Source organism: Bos indicus, chromosome 18, assembly GCF_029378745.1.
Source record: "Bos indicus isolate NIAB-ARS_2022 breed Sahiwal x Tharparkar chromosome 18, NIAB-ARS_B.indTharparkar_mat_pri_1.0, whole genome shotgun sequence".
Classification (NCBI taxonomy): Eukaryota; Metazoa; Chordata; class Mammalia; order Artiodactyla; family Bovidae; genus Bos; species Bos indicus.
The window spans coordinates 14,427,869-14,449,864 of NC_091777.1; the positions used below are offsets into that span (position 1 = coordinate 14,427,869).

At 56.4% G+C, this 21,996-nt stretch overlaps 1 protein-coding gene across 1 annotated transcript; it reads right to left on the minus strand.

Moving 5' to 3' along the window:
- Nucleotides 1–6,440: 6,440 nt before the first annotated feature.
- Nucleotides 6,441–11,089, minus strand: LOC109571635 (thyrotropin-releasing hormone receptor-like). Its single transcript, XM_019978168.2, is given in 4 exon segments — nt 6,441–6,899; nt 9,386–9,431; nt 9,482–9,823; nt 10,722–11,089. Coding segments are annotated over 4 exon segments (1,215 nt in total).
- Nucleotides 11,090–21,996: the final 10,907 nt, after the last annotated feature.

A 21,996-nucleotide genomic window follows, 5' to 3' on the forward strand; every position in this document is an offset into this window, starting at 1 on the left:
GGTGACCATGAGCACATCCCATGCCACGGCCACCAGAGCAAAGGTCACCTTACAACAAAGGCAAACAGTGTCTGAGTGGTTTCGAAATGGCAGACCTTCAGGGTTCCACACATCGCACTTCGGGGACTGCTACATTAATCCCTCACCACCCCTCCACCAAGATCAGGGGGGTGAGCTGTTTTGCCAAAGAAGAAATTGGAGGTTTAGTGACATTGATGCAAGGCCCCTCCAGGCACTTCTGTCTGTAGCAGGATAGAAATCTGTTCTCGACCCTGGTCCCCCCTCCACACAGCCCAGCTCTCTGTTCTCTGCCCCCTCAGCCACTATTAAGGTGCCCCTTCCCACTTCCCCCACTCGGAGCCCCTCCACTGGGGCTCTCAGATGGCCAAGTCCCAGGCAACACCCCCCATACCTCCAAAGCCCGATGACAACCCCACAATTGGCGCCCTTCCACAGTGGTCTGTGGAGTCCCCACAACTGGCACCCTTCAGGGCTGACAGCACAGTTCAGCCCCTTCACCCTCAGGGACAGCGTGAGGATCATTCCAAGTAGAAAATGAGGAGGTGGGCCTTGGTATCCCAGGCTCCAGGCTGTTCTCACCGGAGGACGCTGGCTCCATTCCCCCAAGTTCTAAGTTGGGGAGCCACCTCAGGGAGTCTGGGAGGCTCATGTGGACCACAGATACCTCTCCCCTTGCCTGCTGACTCCAGGCCCTCCTCTGCTAGGAGCAACGCTCAATCCAGGCTCCAAGGATCCCAACTGGCACACTCCACCCCTGCTCAGCCACAGGAGGGGGTAAAGGTTACGCAAGGCCTCAGCACCCCGCCCCCACTCTGAGGACTACCTCGGTGGCATCACTCCCAGCCACCCCCAGCACCAGGTGGCAACTGCCACACCTCCAGACAACTCCTCCTCGGCCACCGCATCCCATCTGGGCCAGGGTCCTGGCATCAGCATCCTCTCTGGGCCAGCTGCACAGAGCACCTGGAAGCCCAGGCCAAGCAGAGCGGCCTGGCCCAGAGGGGCCACTCCTTCTAGGCCCCATTCTCCGCCACCATCTCTCCTCCCTTCGCACAGAGCTGGCAGGCACCTACGGTCCAGGCCAGGGGCCCAGCTCCTCAGTCAGGTGGGGGCCGGAGAGCCTGAGAGGCCCTGACCTCGCAGGGAGGAGGAGGAGGGAGGTACAGGCTCAGGAGGACAGGAGCCTCCCAAAGACACACGGAAGGACCAGTGGCAGCTCCAGACGTCTTGGGCGGCAGGTCTGAAGCTGCCTGGAGTCGGAGGAGGACAAAGTGCTGTGCATCTGTGATGGGGTGAGCAGTGGGAGGCAGGCGCTAACACTTTGCACCCATGGCTTGAGAACATTCTGGAACCCAGCAGGGGAGGGGTGTCCCGTTATCCCTGCCCCGCCCCGCCTGCAATTAAAGGAGCACAAAAGCAAGTGTTTCGGCAGAGGCCTGCCGGTTCGGTGGGGGGCGTGGGGGAGGGCTGAGGGGCCACCGACTGGCTGGTTGCAATGACGCGACACCCCAAAGGGTGAGCTGCCTGCTCAGAAGCCGAGAACAGTGTCTCCTCAGCTACACGGGGGTTGCTCCCCTAGAATGACCCGTGCGGCTCCAAAAACTGCAAAAAGTCCTTCGTGTCCACGCGCAAAGCTCAAGAAACTGCAAATATGTGTCTTACCTGCACGACGGCGACTTCAGGCATTCCTGGGTCATCCCCTAAGAGCCACTGGCTCCGAGCAGCCCTCTGGTCACTGACGGCCACCGCGCAGGCCGAGAGGCGCCCGAGACCCGCGGGCAGACGCAGGGAGCGCGGGGCTTGCGGGGATAGCTGGGGGGGCGGGGCACGAGCGTGGACCGGCACGAACTCCACACACTCGCTGCTGCGGGGCTGGGGGCTCAGAGAGACACAGGACCTGCCCAGCCTCCGCTGGCGGCCTAACCCCAACCCAGGGCAAGGCTCCCGGGGCCAGGGGCCAGAGGTCCTGGCAGGTGGCTCTGCCGCGGCTCTTAGGCAGAGAGCAGACGTGGGGGGGGGGGGGTGGCGGGGGGACAGATCTACAGGTGACAGGGTGCTGGTCTCCAGTCAGATGAGAGGTCTCCAGGTGACAGGCAGGTGGTCTTCTGTCAAATGTATGGTCTGCAGGTGACAGGGTGGTCTCCAGGTGGCAGGCAGGTGGTCTCCAGGTGACAGGGTGGTGTTCTGCAGGTGACAGGCAGGTGGTCTCCAGGTGACAGGGTGGTGTTCTGCAGGTGACAGGCAGGTGGTTTCCTATCAAATGAATGGTCTGCAGGTGACAAGGTGGTCTCCAGGTGACAGGGTGGTGTTCTCCAGGTGACAGGCAGGTGGTCTCCAGGTGACAGGGTGGTGTTCTCCAGGTGACAGGGTGGTGTTCTGCAGGTGACAGGCAGGTGGTCTCCAGGTGACAGGGTGGTGTCCTGCAGGTGACAGGCGGGTGGTCTCCTGTCAAATGAATGGTCTGCAGGTGACAAGGTGGTGTTCTGCAGATGACAGGCAGGTAGTCTCCAGGTGACAGGGTGGTGTTCTCCAGGTGACAGGCAGGTGGTTTCCTATCAAATGAATGGTCTGCAGGTGACAAGGTGGTCTCCAGGTGACAGGGTAGTGTTCTCCAGATGACGGGGGGGGTTCTGCAGGTGACAGGCAGGTGGTCTCCAGGTGACAGGGTGGGGTTCTGCAGGTGACAGGCAGGTGGTCTCCAGGTGACAGGGTCATGTTCTGCAGGTGACAGGTGGGTGGTCTCCAGGTGACAGGGTCATGTTCTGCAGGTGACAGGTGGGTGGTCTCCTGTCAAATGAATGGTCTGCAGGTGACAGGGTGGTGTTCTGCAGGTGACAGGCAGGTGGTCTCCAGGTGACAGGCAGGTGGTTTCCAGCTGTTTGGCCATAAGAGCACTCTCAGTCAGCTGAATGGAGAATGTTTTTCTCTGTTGCTAGTTTCAGGGGAACACGCAGTCTCATTTCAGCTTATTGAACGTGAGACAAAGAACCAGGAGCTGGAGGAGCAAAGTCTGGCCTGGTGACAAGTAACCCGGGAAGTATCTGGGGGTCTCATGAGGCTCCTGAGGAAGGGTGGACCTACTTCATCTACATCATTCAGGGAAGTCTTTGCAGAAAACTGTCTCCCAATGTTTCAAAAAACAAGAGATTTGTCTGGCTTCTTGTTTTGGGGGGGGGGGGTTTTGGCCATGTCACACGACATATGGGATCTTCCCCAACAGGAATCAAATCCATGCCCCCAGCACTAGAAGCTCAGAGTCTAATCACTGGATTCTAGCAAAGTCCCCTGTGAAGCTTCTTAACTGCCCCTGTTTTCTGGGAGCACAGGCTCAGAGGGGACCCCACCCAGACACCCTGGCTGTTCCAGCATTTCCCAGGGGAACCCCTGGCCCCTGGGCCCAGCCTAGCTGGGGAGCACAGCACTGCCCTGAGCCCACAGCAGCCCCTGCTGGAGGGAGGGAGTGGGTGTCCACACAGGTCTGGAGAGGGAGCTGAGCCAGCCCCAGGCACTGTGCCCTCGGCAGCCCCTGGGCATTTACCCCGAGGGCCACATGGGCTCAGCAGAGAGCAGAGTCTCAGGACAGCTCCGAATGGCACAGACCTTGTGTCCCAATCGCCGAGGGCTCTGTGTGGCATACCTGGCCTGTCCAGGGCCCGTTTTCTGGGCCTGTTCCAGAGAAGCACATGCTCTAACCTCCGACTGCTGCATCTGTTCCCATGGGGCGACAGCACCTCTGCGTCATCCGGGACAGCTCGAGTTCTGAGCCACAGCAGGCCCAGCTTCACACATGTCCCTGCGGCCTCCTGGCCTAGCTGGGAGACAGCCACTGGTGCCGTGTCCACACGCCAAAGTGTCTTTGCTTTTAGCTCCTCGGGTGCGAAATCCATCCAGAGCACAGTGCTGGTCCTGGCCCCTTAAATAGGGATGCTGCTTGTCACAGGCGCTATCACAGCTAAGGGCTGGGACTATCGTCTGCCCAGGTGCCCCCATCCTGGCACGTCCCTTAGCATGGAGTAGGTTGTCAGAGCTTTCAGCTTTTGTTCCCCAGACAGGGCACTGCTCCCACCGAGAAGCTGATCCCTCTACTCCATGTGTGCAGACCTCTGGCCCCAGCCCAGCTCTGGTATTTTTTGACACTCTCTGGGGGTGAAACTGTTATTCTGAAAACTGGGAAATAAAAATTGGAGCCAGTGAGGGGCTTCAGAGGGAGGGGCTGATGCATGCCAGGTTTGGGGACCCGTGGACCACCCGACAGAGCTCCAGAGAGCCGCATGTTAAATTAAGCCAGGAGCACAGCTCACTCCGGGAGTTGGGGCAACAGCCTGGGGTCCTCTCTGACTTTCACAAGTTCCTTTTCCCCATCTGCAGGGAAGTGAGGTGCCTAAATTAACTTATTTCCTGACTTTCATGTATGTCCTGGGTAGGGGACAATAAACAGTTAAGCTCCCTGTCAATGAGATGTTCCTACACCACAAAAAGACAGAAAGGGAGCAGTTCAGACAGCGAGACTGGTACAGTGGTAAGGTCAGAACTCTGGTGACAGGTACCCTCACTGAGCCCTGTCTTAGATGTGGCGGGGCGTCCCAGCCCAGGTGTGCAGGGTGACAGGAGGGGTATGGAGAAAGGTCAGGACCAGCACCAAGACCTTGACCCAGCAGGCCCTCTGCAGCTATGGGAGATGCTCACACCCAGGCAGCCTCTGTCTCAGAGCTCAGCCACAAGGTCAGCGAGAGGGCACCCTTCCTCCAGCGAGGCCCCATCTTCTCATCAGCCCCCATCTGTCCCTCGGCTCTCTCTGGGGACAGAGTCCCACCAAGGCCCCAGCTTTCAGGATGCCCTTTCTCCCTGCCCAATGTCCTCCCTCACACCTATCTCCTTCCATCCTGGAGGTCACACCCAGGCCATCTCTGGACACACAGACCTCCTCCCAAACAAGTGTCCATGGAAAATCTGCTTTAATGAGCATCACAATGGCCAAGAGGTAAATAATCTCAAAGGGAATGGGGCTGGGTTCAAGATGCTGTGCCTTTGTCCTATTGAGCTTTGTTGGCAGGAGCTCAGTGACTCACCCACGGGGGACAGGTGACCCTCTGAAAGTTTCCCTGGCCTCAGTTTCCTCATACATTAAAACCGACACAATTGGAGGTCCCCTTGACAGGGCCATTGCTGGGGTAAAAGGGCTGCAGATGGTAGGCTGGCCCAGGGCTCAGAGCCTTCAACCATCAGTAAGAACCACCAGGGGGTGTGGGGGGATAGCAGACGTGGATGGCGCCACAGCCCAGCAATGGCTCACTTGGGGCTGCAGTAATCCAGACCAGGGTTGTCATGTGACCATGGCCACACCCACTCACACCAGCTCTCTCTCCTTATTGGTGGATCAGCAGGGTGGACAGCTATGTGCACTAATGGAAGGCTGGGCATCAGTTCATCCAGCTTAGCTGCCACCTTCCGCCAGGTAAACAGGCCAGGTCCTGGCCAAATCACGTGGTACAGGGCAGGTACAAGGCCAGATCACGTGGTACAGGGAAGGCCACCCCCAGGGTCCTTCACCTGAGGGCTGGTTCGAGGGTCCTTGGTCCTGGCCATCTACACGTGGCCCTCAGTCCAGGCTCCACTGGTTCTTGGTGTCAAAGCAGAGGTGACTATCGTTGATCTGCATTCCTTGAAACCAGTTACCACATGGAGCAACTGCAGGGAAGTGGTGGGGAGGAAACAGGCTTGAGATTCTGAGAGTCAGGCCAGGCGACGGTTCCACCAGCTGGTCAAGAAACCTATCCGGCTCCCCGATGGAAGGCTCCTTCTGGCCCCTGCCACCTGAATTGTCAATGCCTTTGGCTGCAGTGTTCCACCCAGAAAAGTGATGGAGCCTGAGAGGAGGAAGCCTGGGGCCTAGCTGTCCCATGCTGTGAACTCCCCTCCATCCCTGGATGTAGAGGGCAGTGGTCAACAAAGCGGGCTCCTCAAGGGCAGAGCTTGGACGCCTCAGAGCAAGAGGGCACAGGAAGGCTTCCTGTTTATGGCTCAGTGACGGAGAAGGCAATGGCACCCCACTCCAGTACTCTTGTCTGGAAAATCCCATGGATGGAGGAGCCTGGTAGGCTGCAGTCCAAGGGGTCACTGGGAGTCAGACACAACTGAGCGACTTCACTTTCACTTTTCACTTTCACGCATTGGAGAAGAAAATGGCAACCCACTCCAGTATTCTCGCCTGGAGAATCTCAGGGACGGGGGAGCTTGATGGGCTGCCGTCTATGGGGTCACACAGAGTCGGACACGACTGAAGCGACTTAGCAGCAGCAGCAGCAGGCCAGAAGAAACAGCACTCTGCTCTGTTCATGACCCGAGACAGCCCCACTCTCACATTGTGGCCCAGGGACAGAGCAAAGGGGTGTCTGCCCATCTCCTGGCCCCGCCAGCCATCAGCAGACAGGATCCAGCAGGGGAGCAAACCGAAGGAGGCGGGAGGGGCTGGGCAGGGGGAGGGCGGCCCTCAGACTGTGCTGAATCCAGGCCCCTGCTGCGGGAGTGGGGGCCCAGCTGCCTGAGGGCCGACAACCTCGCTCCCACTGGTCTGCGCCTTCTGGGGGGGTGTCTCGGACCATGCTGTAGCTGGCGGTGCTGAGGCCGGCCGTGCACCTCTGTGGCCCCTCCAACCCACACTGGCATAGCCGCCAGAAGGCCGCCCGGAACTTCTGGGACATGAGGCTGTAAATGATGGGGTTGATGGCGCTGTTGGCATACATGCAGGTGTGACAGAAGTGGAGCACCCAAGGGTCCAGGAAGGGCTGAGCCACAAAGGAGTTGACCAGCACCAGCTTGTGGTAGGGCATCCACAGGACGGCAAACAGCAGCACGACCACCACCAGCATCTTGGTGACCTGCAGGCAGGAGGGCCTGGTGGGCAACCACCGTCACCCTTCACACTGTGGGGCCAGCAGGGCCAGCGGCTGAGCTGAGGCTGTGGCTCCTGCCTCAGGATGTGTTTGCTGAGCATGTGATGAGAACGTAATTGCAGTATCACTGAAATTACTACAGCGTACCCACTGGGCTCTACACTAAACGTTTCCCATGCAGGAACCCAGGGTTGGCATTCAAAGCCATGCTGGTCGACACACTGATGGAATAGCCCCACCTCGGGTGGTAAATGCTCACTGCCCTGTGCCCCCTGGTGCACCCCGCCCCCCAGACCTCTCAGACCCCCAGCAAATAAAGACTGGATGCCTGGAGTGGTGCCTCAGGGAAGCCCAAGTGGGCGCAGTGGCTGCTGGCACTCGGGTTACATCCCTGCCCCCGGCCTCCCAGTGGCGCTGTATCACCTCCACCTGGAGGAAGAGGAAGGGAATTCCCCAGCAGTTCAGTGGTTAAAACTCAGGGGCTTTCACTGCTGTGGGCCAGGTTCAATCCCTGGTTGGGGAGCTAAGACCCCACAAGCCTCGAGGCAAAAACAAAAACAATAAGAGGAAGCAGAGGCTCCGAGTGAGCGATCACACAGCATGTACACCATGAGCCAGCTTCTCCTGCAGCCCGTCTGTGCACGCCGCTGTCCTGGTGGCCCACCAGCCACAGTCACGTCCCCGGTCTGCACCCCATTCTGTTCTTCCAGCTCAGGAGTGAGGCGCCAGGCAGGCTGAGAAAAGGGACATGCTGGGCTCCGACTTCCCACTGCCAGCCCAGGGGCACGGCATCCCTGGGAAGGAGGAGGGTCAGTGGGAGGGGAACGGGCAGATGTCTTGGCCACACAGAGGGACAGCCATCACTGACCTGTGCAGAGAACTTCCTGGGGACCCCAGAGCTGAGGGGAGGTCTCGGAGGTCCCCTCGTCTGCTCTATCTTGGCCTCTGCCTGCTGCTGCCTCCAGAGTGTGGGGGGCAGAGCGTGGGAGTGTGAGTGCTGAGGCCAGCAAGCCTAAGCTGGGTGACCTCGGCCAGCCCCCTGCACCTCTCTGAGCCTCCGTCTCCACTTGTGGCATCAGGAGAATTGCAGTGTCCTTCAGGAATTGGTCTATGGGGAGGTGGGGGTAAGGGACCCCCATGAAGTCATCACTCCTTTGCCCCAGGAAGTGTGCCACCTGTGTGTCCGTAGCTTTGTACTGGGGCCATGCTACAGCTCGAGTGCCAGCAGGCCTCGACCACTCAGTGCCTCTGGTTCTCCGTTTCTCTCTGTCTCTCCCTCTGTCTCCTCATGTCTCTCTCCCTCTGTCTCTGTGTGTGTGTATCTCTGTCTCTCCGTCTCTCTCTGTCTCTCCCTCTCACTGTTTGTTTTCGTCTGTCTCTCTCTGTGTCTCCCTCTCTGTCTCTGTGTCTCTGCAGCCCACCAGGCTTCCTTGTCCTTCACTATCTCCCAGAGTTTGCTCAAACTCAAGTCCATTGAGTTGGTGATGCCATCCAACCATTTCATCCTCTGTCGTCCCCTTCTCCTCCTGCCCTCAATCTTTCCCAGCATCAGGGTCTTTCCATTGAGTCAGCTCTTCACATCAGGTGGCCAAAGTATTGGAGTTTCAGCTTCAGCATCAGTCTTTCCAATGAATATTCAGGGTTGATTTCCTTTAGGATTGACTGGTTTGATCTCCTTGCTGCTCAAGGTACTCTCAAGTTTTCCCAGTCCCTCCCTCTCTCTCTCTCCCCCTGTCTCCCTCTCTCTGTGTCTGTCTCTCTGCTTCCCTCTCCCTGGTCTCTATGTCTCCCCCTTTATTTCTACCCATCTCATGTCTCAGCTGCTCATCCACAGGGACCCTCTCTGCTCAGCCCACCCCCGCCTCAGCCTCTCCACGTGCCCATCGTGGTTACACGTGGGAGCCTGTACACGCCTGTCTTGGGCTGCAAACGTGTACGGATCCCCTGAATCCTGAGATGTGGTCCCTCCTCTCAGGACCCCCAGAGTTGCCCCAGTCAGGGCTGAGTGCTTCCAGGGCCCCCGGAGTGTCCACCCCACTCCCCCCATCCTTCCTGACCATTCATGCACCAGGGCCTCCCTCTGTTTCTCCCCACCTGAACCACTTCCTGGGTATCTGCTTGGTCTGCCCTGCTGCCAATTTCAGATCTTAATTCAGTTGTCACCTCAGCAAGGCCTTTTTGAACTTTCCCCTAAACTCCCTCTCTTCTGGGCAGTATTCTGCAGAACAAGTGTTTACTTGTCTTACCATGAGCCCCAAAGGCAGGATGTTTATCTTGTTCTGTTCTCCCCAGCTTCCAGCACCTAGAACCTTGCTGGGCACACAATCTGTGCCCAGAGACACATGCTGAGTGAGCGGGTGAACAGGGGTGGAGCCAGCACCCCCAGCCCCGTCCATTCACCCCTTTGCCGAAACTCCCTATCTCTGTGCAAACCGCCCCCACCCACCCCCTAGCCTGGGGAGACCTCGTACCTGCTTCCTGGATGAAGGGAAGCCTCTGGCCTCGTGGCAGCTGGCCCCCGCACCCCGCCTGGCTCACAGGGCTGTCTCCCCAGGGCTCTTGCCTCCGGCTGGGCCTCACTGTCCCCGTGCTGGTCCCCAAGCTGCAGCAGGTGCTCCAGGGCGCTCCGGAACAAGATCCTTGCAATAAGTCCATAGAGCACTGTGGCTGCCAGTAGGGATGTGAGGAAGAAGACGGTGAAGTCCAGCAGGTAGATGGGCAGGTACAGGCTGCAGGCCACCGGGTAGCCGCACTACAGGCCCCGGCACCCGCCAGCATCCAGGTCCACCAGGAAGAACCAGAGCAGGCAGTACACGGACGTGGTCCCCCAGATGCCCACCACGACTCGCTTGGCCCATGCCGTGGTGCACATGGTCTGTGCCTGCATTGGGTGGCAGATGGCGATGTACCTCCAGGCCACAGGGCGGTCCCGTGACCCACCTGCCCTCCTGGGCTATTGGGCTGCAGTGGGGACACCTGATGCACTTGGACAATCAGATTCCCCGATGAGGAACCGAAAGTGATGTGATGGTTTAATCGGCCCTTTCACTATGGACCTGGGAGGTTGTGGAGATCTGGGGAGCGGAATGGCCACGTTGAGGCAGCCTCGGGGGCTGGCAGAACAAGGCACCAGTCTCAAGAGGGGAAAGTGGGCCCGAGTCAGAATACACAGCCCCTTAAGGTCTGGCCAGGCCCACGAGGCAGAGGTGCCCCTGCAAAGACCTTGACCTCTGTGCAAGTTCCAGCAGGCTTCCTACTGCTCACCACCAAAGGTCTCGGGCTAAGTTGTCAAGGACACTATGATCCCAGATGGCACAGTGGGAAAGAGGCAGGACTGGGCCAGCGTATGTAAGTCAGAGGCCTGGGTTCTGTCCCCAGTCTGTGTGGCCCTGGATGAGACACTGAGTCTCTGGGCCAATGTGCCAAAGGCCACACAGCTGGGAAGGAGCAGAGCTGATACTGAACCCAGTCAGCGGGCTTCAGCATTTACCTCCTGAGACACTGAATTGCCTCTCAGGTGTTAACTTCAGAGCTGGAACAGGCCCGGGGACTGTCCGGTCCAGCGCCCACATTCCCAAGGGGAATACTGTGCCCAAGGAGTGCCAGGCTGCCTTGGCATCCCACAGCAAGTCAGCAGCAGAGGTGAGATGAGAAACCCACTTCCAGGCACCTGCCCCCCTCCACCGGGCTCCTCCAGGGTCTCACCCAGAACCCCCTTCATTAAAGGAGAGCAGCCTCAGTTTACCAAGGACCACAGCCAGGAAGTCCTGACCTGTTGGCGGGGGCGGGTACTGGGGGTGCACATACCTCTCCACCGTGAACACCAGGATGGAGCAGGAGGAGGCATTGATGCCCAGATACTGCAAATAGGTGATGCCCAGGCAGCCGCAGTACACCCACTGCCCAGCCAAGCTCTCGGAGACATTGGGCAGCCCTGCAGCCACCAGCACAGTGAGGTCTGCCAGGGCCAGGCTGACCAGGTAGCAGCTGGTGGGCGTGTGCATGTCCCGGGTGGTCAGCACCACCAGGACCACTATGGCATTGCCTACGATGCCCACCACGCACACGGGGAGCACCAGGAAGACGGAGACCACCTTGTACGCAGGCCTCAGGACAGCCTCACTGGGAGCCAGGGATATGGTGCTGGGGCTGCCTGGCCCACTCCCATTCTCCATGGTGGCTTCTCAGGAGCTGGGGGAGCAGGGGGATTCCAGGAGGTGTCCACACCGTTGGCTGGGGCCTCGTGCCACTGGACAAACACCTGCCTCTCCTGAGAGCCCGGCCCCCGGGGACATACAGAGACCCAACACGCATGACGTGACTGCTTGGCCAAGAGGACACAACAGGGACGCTCCTTCCAGTCTCTGCCGTAAATGTAGCCAGCGAGTCACCGGCTCTGCCAGCCTCAGTCTCCTGGTGCATAAATACAGACGGTCGTGCTTAAGACATGAGACAGCGAGGAGACTAAACCCAGAAGGACACATGTCTCACCCCAACTCAGTGCCTCCTGGGTGCTCGGCGGCCCACAGTCCTTTCACTAGGAAGCCACGTGGCATCTCTAAGCCCCAGCCAGGTCGTCTGTGAAACTGCTTCTCAGAGATGCAGTGAGATCCCCACAGAACCAGGAGACACAGAGAGTTCTGGGCCTGGAGCCTGGCTCTGTCCCACATCTGTTCCTAATGTTAATGTTAAGGCTTTAATTCCCCTGGGCCTCAGTCTCCACACCTGGAGACCCTAACAGTAGCTCAATCCCAGGGGGCTGTGCAGAACGAAAGAGACAGGCCCACCAGGGCATCGGGGGCCGCACACAGACTCCGCTCCCCCACCTCTGGAAATGCCAGTCAGCCACCCCCCACTCCACCCATCACAGGGTGATGGAGCAGTGAAGTCATGGCTGGGACTCAGGCCAACAGGTGAGGTCCCAGGGCCCACACAGCCCTACAGCACACCTACACACGCACACCACACACCACCCACTCCTCCACCCTTTAATCCTGTGGGTGTCACTGCCAGAAGGGCCCCCGCCAGCTCCCTCAGAGTCCCGTCTGGGCCCCTGGTGGCCGAGCGACCCAGGACCAGAACAGAGCCCGCCTTGCACAGCAGCACACAGAAACCCAGGCACGCACGCAAGACACACACAGCACACGTGAAACAAAATCGCCCCGTACAGCACATCCAACACACACCGACGGAGCCCAACACACACACGTGTTCCCACTTTGGTGCAGACACAGACACACACTCAACTTCGCACACACACGTACCAACAACACAGGGACCAAATGCACACATGGGCACATAAATGCACATCACAGCTTGCCCACAACCCGAGCATCTGGTTACAACTACAGACACACACTGTCCACGCTTATTCACCCAGGTGCTCAGAGACACAAATCGCCACGTGCCTGTGCCCCCAGGCGCCTGCAGCCACTCCCTACACATGGAGCCACACTGCCCAAGCCCCTCGCCATCCTGAACACAAGCCTCCCTTCACTTTACCTGGAGGAGACTATCTTGCCCTGGGAGCCCAGCAGCCAGCACGATCCCAAAGGCTGAATTTCCCTCCAGCTGACAGAGGCCAGCAGCCCTGGGTCGGGGGGATGGGGGGTGGAGGAGAACCCAGAGCTCTCCCAGAAACCCCTCTTCCCCCATGGGCAAGGCCCCCTGCCCCCAGAGATGGGGGCTCACTCATCTCTGCCACCTCGGCATTCCAGGGTCACCCACCTCCCCACCTCCGTCTCTTCCTCCCCTGCACACAAGCCTTTCTCCAAAGAACATTCCCCCAGGCGGACAGCCAGGACCACTTTCCCCCAGCCCAGGTCAGCCCCCAGGAGAAACTTGCAGCGCTGAGAACTTACCGGGTAAGGAGCCTCGGGGCCTTCCCCCTCCTCCTCCTCCAGGGGAACAGAGGGAGGGGAGAGGCGGTACTGTGGTGCAGCTGCACAGGCTTCTGTTCTGCAGGCTGCAGCGCTGCGCAGACATGCTGGGTGCTCACAGACATGCACGTGGCCCTGCCAACTTCTCCCGCCCCCTGTCGTCCCCCCTAGTCCCCCCTCACAGGGCTGAAGTCAGCTGATGTGGCTTCCCCAGCAGGGAGACCCCTGAGAAGAAATCCCAGGACCCCTGCTTCCCCCAGAGCACAGGCTGGCCAGGCTGGGAAGGACCCCATTAGCTCGCTGAGCCTCTGGAACCCCACAGGATGAGGCAGAGACCCGGGGAGGGTGGGGGTGGACCAGTCCTTTACTCCCTGGGGGGGGGCTCCCACTTCCATCTGGAGAGAAGGGGGTACAGAGCTGAGTGCCTCCTGCAGCATGTGCCTGCGGGGAGACTGGAACTGCGGTTGGGGCGTGAATGTTTCAGGTGAAGGAGTGGGACTGGGCTTGGGCCTGGGGGCTCCAGGGAGCAGGGACCCCATGCTTCCTGCTGGGCTGGGGCTGCCGCTGTGTTCCCAATGGCTGGCACACCTTCTGTTGGCTAGCTTTCAGGAAGAGACCCCAAAGGGACCCCTCAGCTGGCTCAGAGAACAGGAATCCTGCTGTGGCCCCCAAATGGCCAGGGGCCTGGCTCCTCTGAGGCATTTAAAGTGCAGATTTCATCCCCAGGCCCATCCATGGGCTGTGAGTCGCAGCCTGCACCCCAGGAACCCAGGAGGAGCCTGGGAAGGATGCACATTCCTGGTCACCAGGTCCAGCATCCAGGAGCCAGGCCCTTGAATTGTGTCTCCCACAAAGTCCAACAACACCAAGTGTCTTAATCTCTTTTTTTTTTTTAACATTTTGATTTTGGAATGTAATGTACTCATACAACTATGCTCAAAATACAAAATGACAATCGAATGAATAAAATGGGCGTGTGGATACCATCACCCTGCCAGCCCCACCCCTGCCCTGGCTTACATCTTGATTGCTGTCCTCTGCTGTGACCGTTGGGTGCTTTCTATAACCAGCACAGTGGACTGTGTCCTGCTCATTCCACCAACACTGGCAGGTGGGCATCTGCCTGACTGTGACTGTCCGGCTCATCCATTCCCCTGTGCTGTATGACTCTTCACTGTAGGACTGGGCTGCAAAGTGTCCACACAGGATGGACTGTTGGTGGACTTCTGTGTCATTTCTAGTTTGGGGGATCACAGATGCCACTGCTGTGAACTCTCCTGTACATGAGTCCTGGATGAGTGCATTTTGGGAAAGGGTGGCGGAAGAGATGGCAAGTCCCCCTGCCCCGGAGGGGGCACCCCAGCTCCCCCTGGGGCTTCCTAGAATGATGGGAAGCCACACGGAGGGCTCCACGGTGCGTGGTGGACAGACGATTTCCCTGCCTCTCCTTGGGACCACCCCCAGCCCACCCCCCCCCCACCACCCCTCCTCCAAACTGGCCCTCCCAGGGAATTCCCTCCCAAGAGAGCTCTCAACTGCTGTCCTCCTGGCTGGTGCTGAAATCACCTGGTTGGACTAGAATCTGCCTTCAGCCTCACGCGGGGCCCTCTCTCTATACCACTCCTCTTGCCCATTGGTGTGGGGGTCTGGCTCCTCTTTTGGACAGGAAAGACAACAGAGGCAGAGGCATCGCCACCCAGCACCTACGTAGAGAGCACCTCACTTGCCCTGAGTGCTCACACATTAGCTTGCCTGTAGACAGACCACATTCTGCAGTTTCCTGTGTCCATACCCTCTGTGTGTCCCAGGAGTCCTGCAGCCAGCAACTCCCTCCCCAGCAGCACAGAAACTCTCTGTGGCTTCTCCAGGTATAATGTCATGGAGTTCTTGTTCACAATAAGAGAACTCACTGACAACTTAGATGTCCAGAGTGGTGAGGACCTGATGCTATTAAAACTGGCTGTTAAAACTGATGCCTTAGAGAAAAACTAATTGGCACATGATCCATTGAGTTAATGGGGCTTCCCAGGTGGCTCAGATGGTAAAGAATCCTCCTGCAATACCGGAGACCCAGGTTCGATCCCTGGATCCAGAAGATCCCCTGGAGAAGGGAATGGCTACCCACGCCAGAATTCTTGCCTGGAGAATTTCATGGACAAGAGGAACCTGGTGGGCTACACTCTATGGGGTCGCAAAGAGTTGAACATAAGTGAGTGACTAACACTTTCACTTTTCCATCGAGTTAGAGGGCAGGCTGCAGATAGGCAAGTGTTCCCTCCTGTTTGAAGAATATATTAGTGTCTAATAGCTGCCGTCCACCAGGAGCTTGGCATGTGCCAAGCATGCGGCATGGCCCTAGGCATCTTGTGTAACCTTCACAACTGTCCCTTCATGCTGACAACTTCTTTGTTGTTTTCCGAAAGAGAAAGCAGAACCTCACAGATGCAAGTCGGCTGCTCAAAGCCAAGCAGCTGATCAAAGGCAGAGCTGAGGTGTGAGCCCAAATCTCTCCTTCTACAAAGTCGGTGTCCTCAACCACAGGGTGGATGGTCACCACTGTGCCTGTGCTGTGACTCCAGAAATGCCTGGAGAAAGGGAACACCCGGTGCCTGGGCGCCTACACCGATGAATGCGGGTGATTCCGTAGTTAGAAAAAGCAACAAAACGCCTGGATGAAGAGCTGCCGGCCTGTATTTTGTCCCAAGGCCACAGTAGGGTGCAGGCAGGAGGAAGGTGACACTTCTTAAAATGTCAGCCTCGAGTCCTTGGACTCAGGGGCTTAGCAAGTGGTGTGAACATCCAGCTGGGGGGTTCCAGGCTCAGGATGTCACAAACAGCACACCCTGGGGTGCTCCAGGGCCCAGGGGAGGGATCGGTGTCTGGGTGAAACCCCAAAGAAACACCACGTGTCTGACTGGCACACATTAACATGGCCCCTCAGCTACCCTCTGTCAATACCCAAGGCCCTCCACCTGGCCGTGCCGACACCTGCTGGAACTGTCTAGATGTCCCTGCAGCCCAGGATCCAAAGAGTAAATGTGTGGCCCTACATCAGAGGCCCTTCTGGCCAGCCGGTGGCCATGCTGTCTGGTTATCAGTGAATATCTGAGAGGCATGCCTGGGTCTTGAGTGATGGGGTCTACTGAAATCTGGACAGAGAGGAGTGGGTGGCTCCAGGCCTGGTGAGGAAGGGGTCGGGTGGGAAGTGCTCCTGGGGGGTGACATCATGTTTGTGCAAAAGAAGCTGGAAGCAGAGATAGAAGTTTGCATAAAGACATGAGGCTGGTTGGTGTTAAAAGGCAAAAGTCACACTCAGGCAGTGAGCTCACACAGAGCCTGGCCCCCACCGCAGCAGTGGCCCTACAGCCTTGGTCCTCTGATGCTGGGGGGCCAGCCACCGCAGCAGAGGGCTGACACTACAGTTTCCTTGTCATATGCTCTTCTGAGTGTGGTGAAATCTGGGGCTGGGGCTGTCCAGGGCTGGTACTCACACACCCGGTGTCTGGCAGAGAGGATGGGCAGGCTGGCTGGGGCCTTGGGCTCTTGATGCAGTGGCACCAGCAGAGGATCCGGGTCCCTACAAGGCAGCTCTGTGCTGGGTCCTCTGCACCCACTGGGCACCAAACGGACTAAGGGGCTGCTTGGGACCACGAGTCCCCACAGGTGGGCTGGTGGGTTCCTGGGGCTTTCCTGGAGCCTGGCCACCACAGCCTACTGGTCTTCAGGATAGGACCACAGAGCTTCACCCGAGCTCTGTTGGCCTCGCAGGTTCCCTGGTGGCTCAGTCGGTGAAGAATCGGCCTGCAAGGCGGGAGACCCCGGTTCAATCCCTGGGTCGGGAAGATCCTCTGGAGAAGGGAATGGCTACCCACTCCAGTATTCTTGCCTGGAGAATTTCATGGACAGAGGAGTCTGGTGGGCTCCAGTCCATGGGGTCACAGTTGGACACAAATGAGTGACTAACACACACAAGGTGAAGGAGGGTGTTGGGGTGAGAAGTGCCATGCCCGGATCGTCACCGTGGGAGGAAATCCGGGGCCCTTGATGAAGGCCTGCCAGTGGGAACTGAGCTGACCTTTATCCCTTAGTTCAATTTTCATTCATTCATTCTGCCCAGGCCCTGCTGTGCGGGTAGCCCTGGGGCCACAGAGACAACAGAAGCCCACAGCCTCAGGCAGGGAAGGTCCCAGAGCTCTTCCCCCTACCTCCTGGAGCCTGCAAACCTCCTGAGACCGGCAGGGATAGGGGGCCATTCCTCAGTGGGTTTCAGGGTTGCCCCTGGATGTCTCCAGGGAGGGAAGGAGGCCAGGTGGAGTCTGTGCCTCAGAGGATGGAATGGAGCCTGTAGGAACAAGGTCCCCACTGAGGTCAGCACACCTGATGGTGAGCCCACCTTTCCGCAGCCTCTCACTCCATCTGCGTGGGGCTGTGATGTGAGTGGGGTCTGGATGAAGATGGGGGGTGTGTGCACATGTGCACAAGCCTGCACACACCCGTGCCCCTCACCACGTGACCATGCACCAGTACAGGGGACGGAGAGCCTGTGAGTGTCTGAGAGTCTGAGGCCCACCCAGCCGGGACCCCAAATGCTGGGGTCTGGCTGGGGCGCTCTCTGGTGACAGCACAAGGCAGCCACAGAGGCCAGCAGGGGTTTGGCCACTTGAAGAGGCAAGACCTCCTGGTTCCCACCTCCGGTGGATCCTTCCAGAAGATCCACTTTCCCAACTGCAGTTTTCAGACAGTGGCCCTCGTGGGGAGCTCACCCATGCCCCTGGACACACTCATAAGGATGCACACGCTTGCGTTGAGGCACTTGGAGGCAGGCACTTGCGGGAGGAACGGCAGCAAGGGGATGAACTCTGAGCCAAGGGAGAGGACTGAATGAGCCCCGCGCCCACCCTGGTGTTGGGCACAGCTTGCTGAACTGAGGAGGCGGGACACACCCTCAGAGGCTCAAGGGGAAGCTCCCACCCTGGGGAAAACCTCGGAGGGCACTAGGCAGGGCAGGTGGGAGCAGAGCCAGAGTGCGTGTCCCTAGGAGAGCCAGGTTGCAGGTGGAGCCTGCAGAGAGGGAGGTGGGCTCAGGCCCTCTCCAGGGAGCGCAGATCAGCCCTGGTGACGCCGAGAAGCAAACTCACCTGGGCAGCGACCTGCTGGAACCAACTGCCGGGAAGAGCAAAGCCTCACCTTCTTTGGGAGTAGATAATTCATCCACACAGTTTACATTTCTCTTACTCAACAGCCCCAAGCAGGGCACCGTGATATGGCCACTTGGGTTTTGTGATCGGGCTGCCCAGGCTTGAATTCCAGCTCTGCAATGGTACAGCTTCTATTTCCCTGCCTGTACAATGGAGAGAATGCGGGGGCTGCCTCCCAGGGATTTCATGAGATGCAGGGCACCAGGCAGGCGGTGATTCAGTGCTCCACACAAGGACAGATGCTTGGCACCTCATCTCTTCCGTCATCCTGAGAGGGAAGCAGCAGGTGTGAACTGCCCCACTTTGAAGACTTGGAATGCTGAGGCCTGGAGAGCACTGCCTGCATCCTTCACCTGGGGCCTGAAGGTCAAAGGATTTGGACTCAGAGACCTGGGCTCTGATCCCACCTTGGCCACTTTCAGTCTTTCTAAATGCACCCTCTCCTGCCCCTGCTATACACACATACTCTGGATGTTGTAACATGGTGCCTGACTTGGGATTACGGGCGATCCAGGAGCTCATGGCCCAGCTGCCAAGACAGCCAGGGGCCTGGGAGGAGGTCCATTGAAGGTGTGACCTGGAGAAAGGAGTGAGCCTGGTGAAAGGTGGAAGGCTGTTCCAGGTGGCAGGAGTGGCTCCTGCAAAGACCCAGGAGCACAGAAAGATGTGATGAGTCCAGGGCAAAGGAGTCAGCACACGGGCGGCGGGGCAGGTGGGGGCTGGGCGTACAGTGTAGGGGCGGCATGCTGGGGGTAGGGGGAGTTGCTGGAGAGACCTCCAGCTGGAGTGATGAGACTGGAACCAACCCGAGATTTAGAAAGGCGGTTCTGAGTGCCTGGGAGAGGCTGGGAGTCAGGGGCTGTGACAAAGCAGGAAACAGGGGCGGGGGGAGAAATGGGAGGACACTTCGAGGTCCAGCAATGAGGAGTCCCCCGCTTCAAGCCTCTCCCACTACCTCTCGGTTCCCAGTTGGGGTTTTCCCCCACCTCCTCTACTATATCCCTTCTTTTCCTTAAAAAAAAAAAATAATAATAGCTTTATTGAGGAATAACTCATACACCATAAAATCCACCCTCTTAAAGTGCACAACTCAGTAATTTCTTAGACATCCATGAAGTTATACAACCATCACCACTAGCTGACTCCCGAATATTTTTATCATCCCTGAAAGAACCTTTGTTCCCATTAAGCAATCACTCCCCAGCCCATCTCCCCGAGTCCCTGGTAACCTCTCACCTACTTCCTGACTCTGTGGATTGCCTCTTCTGGATAGTTCATGTAAACGGAATGTATTAGTCAGCCCAGGACACCATAACAGACCCCACAGACTGGGGGGCTTAAACAAGGCACCTATTTCTCACAGTTCTGGAGCCTGGAAATTTGAGATCTGGGGTCTGGCAAGAGCTCCCTTCCACTTTCTTGTGTTCTCTTAACATTGGGCGGTGGTATCTCTTCTTAGACAGACTTCACCCTTTTATACTGCTGAGTAGTATTCTACTGCATGGATAGCCATTTTGTTTTTGTTTTTTTGGCCACACTGCATGGCTTGTGGGATCTTAGTTACCTGACCAGGGATTGAACCCAGGCTCTTAGCAGTGAGAGCCCTGAGTTCTAACCACCGGACCGCAGGGAATTCCCTGGACCACATTTCTTGGCCCATCATCAGTTGATGGACCCCTAGGCTGTTTCCACTCTGGGGCTGTTGTGAATAACACTGCTGGAAGATTCGTGAATAGGTTTCTGTGTTTCATTTCTTTGGGATTGACATCATAGGTCGTATGGTAGCTCTATGTTGATGACCTCAGTTTCTTCCTACCCTTATTAATTCATGCAGGGCCCATTGCAAAGTGAAAATGATTTGATTTTCTTAAAAAATGATACAGTATTTTAAGGCGAGGACAGCAGAGCATTTGACTAAGCCCAGGGTCCTTCTAAGTGCAGGTTCCTATTCTAACAGGGAGAGTTTGAAGCTCTGCAGGAGGCTTGGTGGGGCTCTGCCCAGGGGACTGTGAAGGCAGTTAGTAAAAATGCTCCAAATGCCTCATAATGTCCCTCTGATCAAGGAAAGGCAACATCATATTAAGCTGATTGCATTTACTAAGATAGAGTTGTTGATCCCCATGGAAATGGTATAAAATTTTAAGCTCTGATATTTAAATGCAGTATCTAAAAAATTAACTTTTGTGTTGAGCTGATTACTATTTTTTTGTTTCTTGAGTTAATTTTTTTTTTTTTTTAGGCAAATCAGTCTTACAGTTCCATTTTATTTAGAAGATAGCAGGAGAGTGAGAGAGAGAAAGAAAAGAGCGCACGCATGCAGGAGAGAGAGTCCGAGAGAAAGCACTTTGGCTTTGAGTTAATTTTTTAAAAAGAAATCAGTGTTTAAAAAACTCAACTGAGTAAATTTGAAGATCTAATTAGCTTTATTCAACAATTTATGAATCAGGCAGCATCCCATTTAGCAAGCAGAAAGGCTTCTAGAAGCTGTACAAAATGGAGATTTTTATGGGCACAGTTCAGTTCAGTTCAGTCACTCAGTTGTGTCTGACTCTTTTTGACCCCATGGACTATAGCATGCCAGGCTTCTCTGTTCATCACCAACTCCCAGAACTTGCTCAAACTCATGCCCATTGAGTCAGTGATGCCATCCAACCATCTCACCCTCTAGCATCCCCTCCTCCTCCTGCCTTCAATCTTTCCCAGCATCGGGGTCTTTTCCAATGAGTCAGTTCTTCATATTAGATGGCCAAAGTATTGGAGTTTCAGCTTCAACATCAGAACTACCAATGAACACCTAGGACTGATCTCCTTTAGGATGGACTGGTTGGATCTCCTTGCGGTCCAAGGGACTCTCAAGAGTCTTCTCCAACACCACAGTTCAAAAGCATCAATTCTTTGGTGCTCAGCTTTCTTTATAGTCCAACTCTCACATCCATACATGACTACTGGAAAAACCATAGCTTTGACTAGATGGACCTTTGTTGGTAAAGTAATGTCTCTTCTTTTTAATATACTGTCTATATTGGTCACAGCTTTTCTTCCAAGGAGCAAGCATCTTTTAATTTCATGACTGCAGTCACCATCTGCAGTAATTTTGGAGCCCCCCACAATAAAGACTCTCACTGTTTCCATTGTTTCCCCATCTGTTTGCCATGAAGTGATGGGACTAGATGCCATTATCTTAGTTTACTGAATGTTGAGTTTTAACTTCTTTCACTTTCATCAAGAGGCTCTTTAGTTCTTCTACTGTTTCTGCCATAAGGGTGGTGTCATCTGCGTATCTGAGGTTATTGATATTTCTCCCAGAAATCTTGATTCCAGCTTGTGCTTCATCCAGCCTGGCATTTCGCATGATGTATTCTGCATATAAGTTAAATAAGCAGGGTGACAATATACAGCCTTGACATACTCCTTTCCTAATTTGGAACCAGTCTGTTGTTCCATGTCCAGTTTTAACTGTTGCTTCTTGACCCATATACAGATTTCTCAGGAGGCGGGTAAGGTGGTCTGGTAGTCCCATCTCTTTAAGAATTTTCCACAGTTTGTTGTGATGCACACCGTCAAAGGCTTTCGTATTGTCAGTAAAGCAGAAGTAGATGTTTTTCTGAACTCTCTTGCTTTTCCTATGATCCAATGGGTGTTGGCAATTTGATCTCTGGTTCCTCCGGTTTTTCTAAATTCAGCTTGAACATCTGGAAGTTCACGGTTCGTGTACTGTTGAGGCCTGGCTTGGAAAATTTTGAGTATTACTTCGCTAGTGTGTGAGATAAGTGCAATTGTGCTGTAGTTTGAGCATTCTTAGAGGAACTTCCCTGGTGGCTTAGACAGTAAAGCGTCTGCCTGCAATGCAGGGGACCTGGGTTCAATCCCTGGGTCAGGAAGATCCCCTGGAGAAGGAAATGGCAACCCACTCCAGAAGGAAATGGCAACCCACTCCAGTACTCTTGCCTGGAAAATTCCATGGACGGAGGAGCCTGGTAGGCTACAGTCCATGGGGTCGCAAAG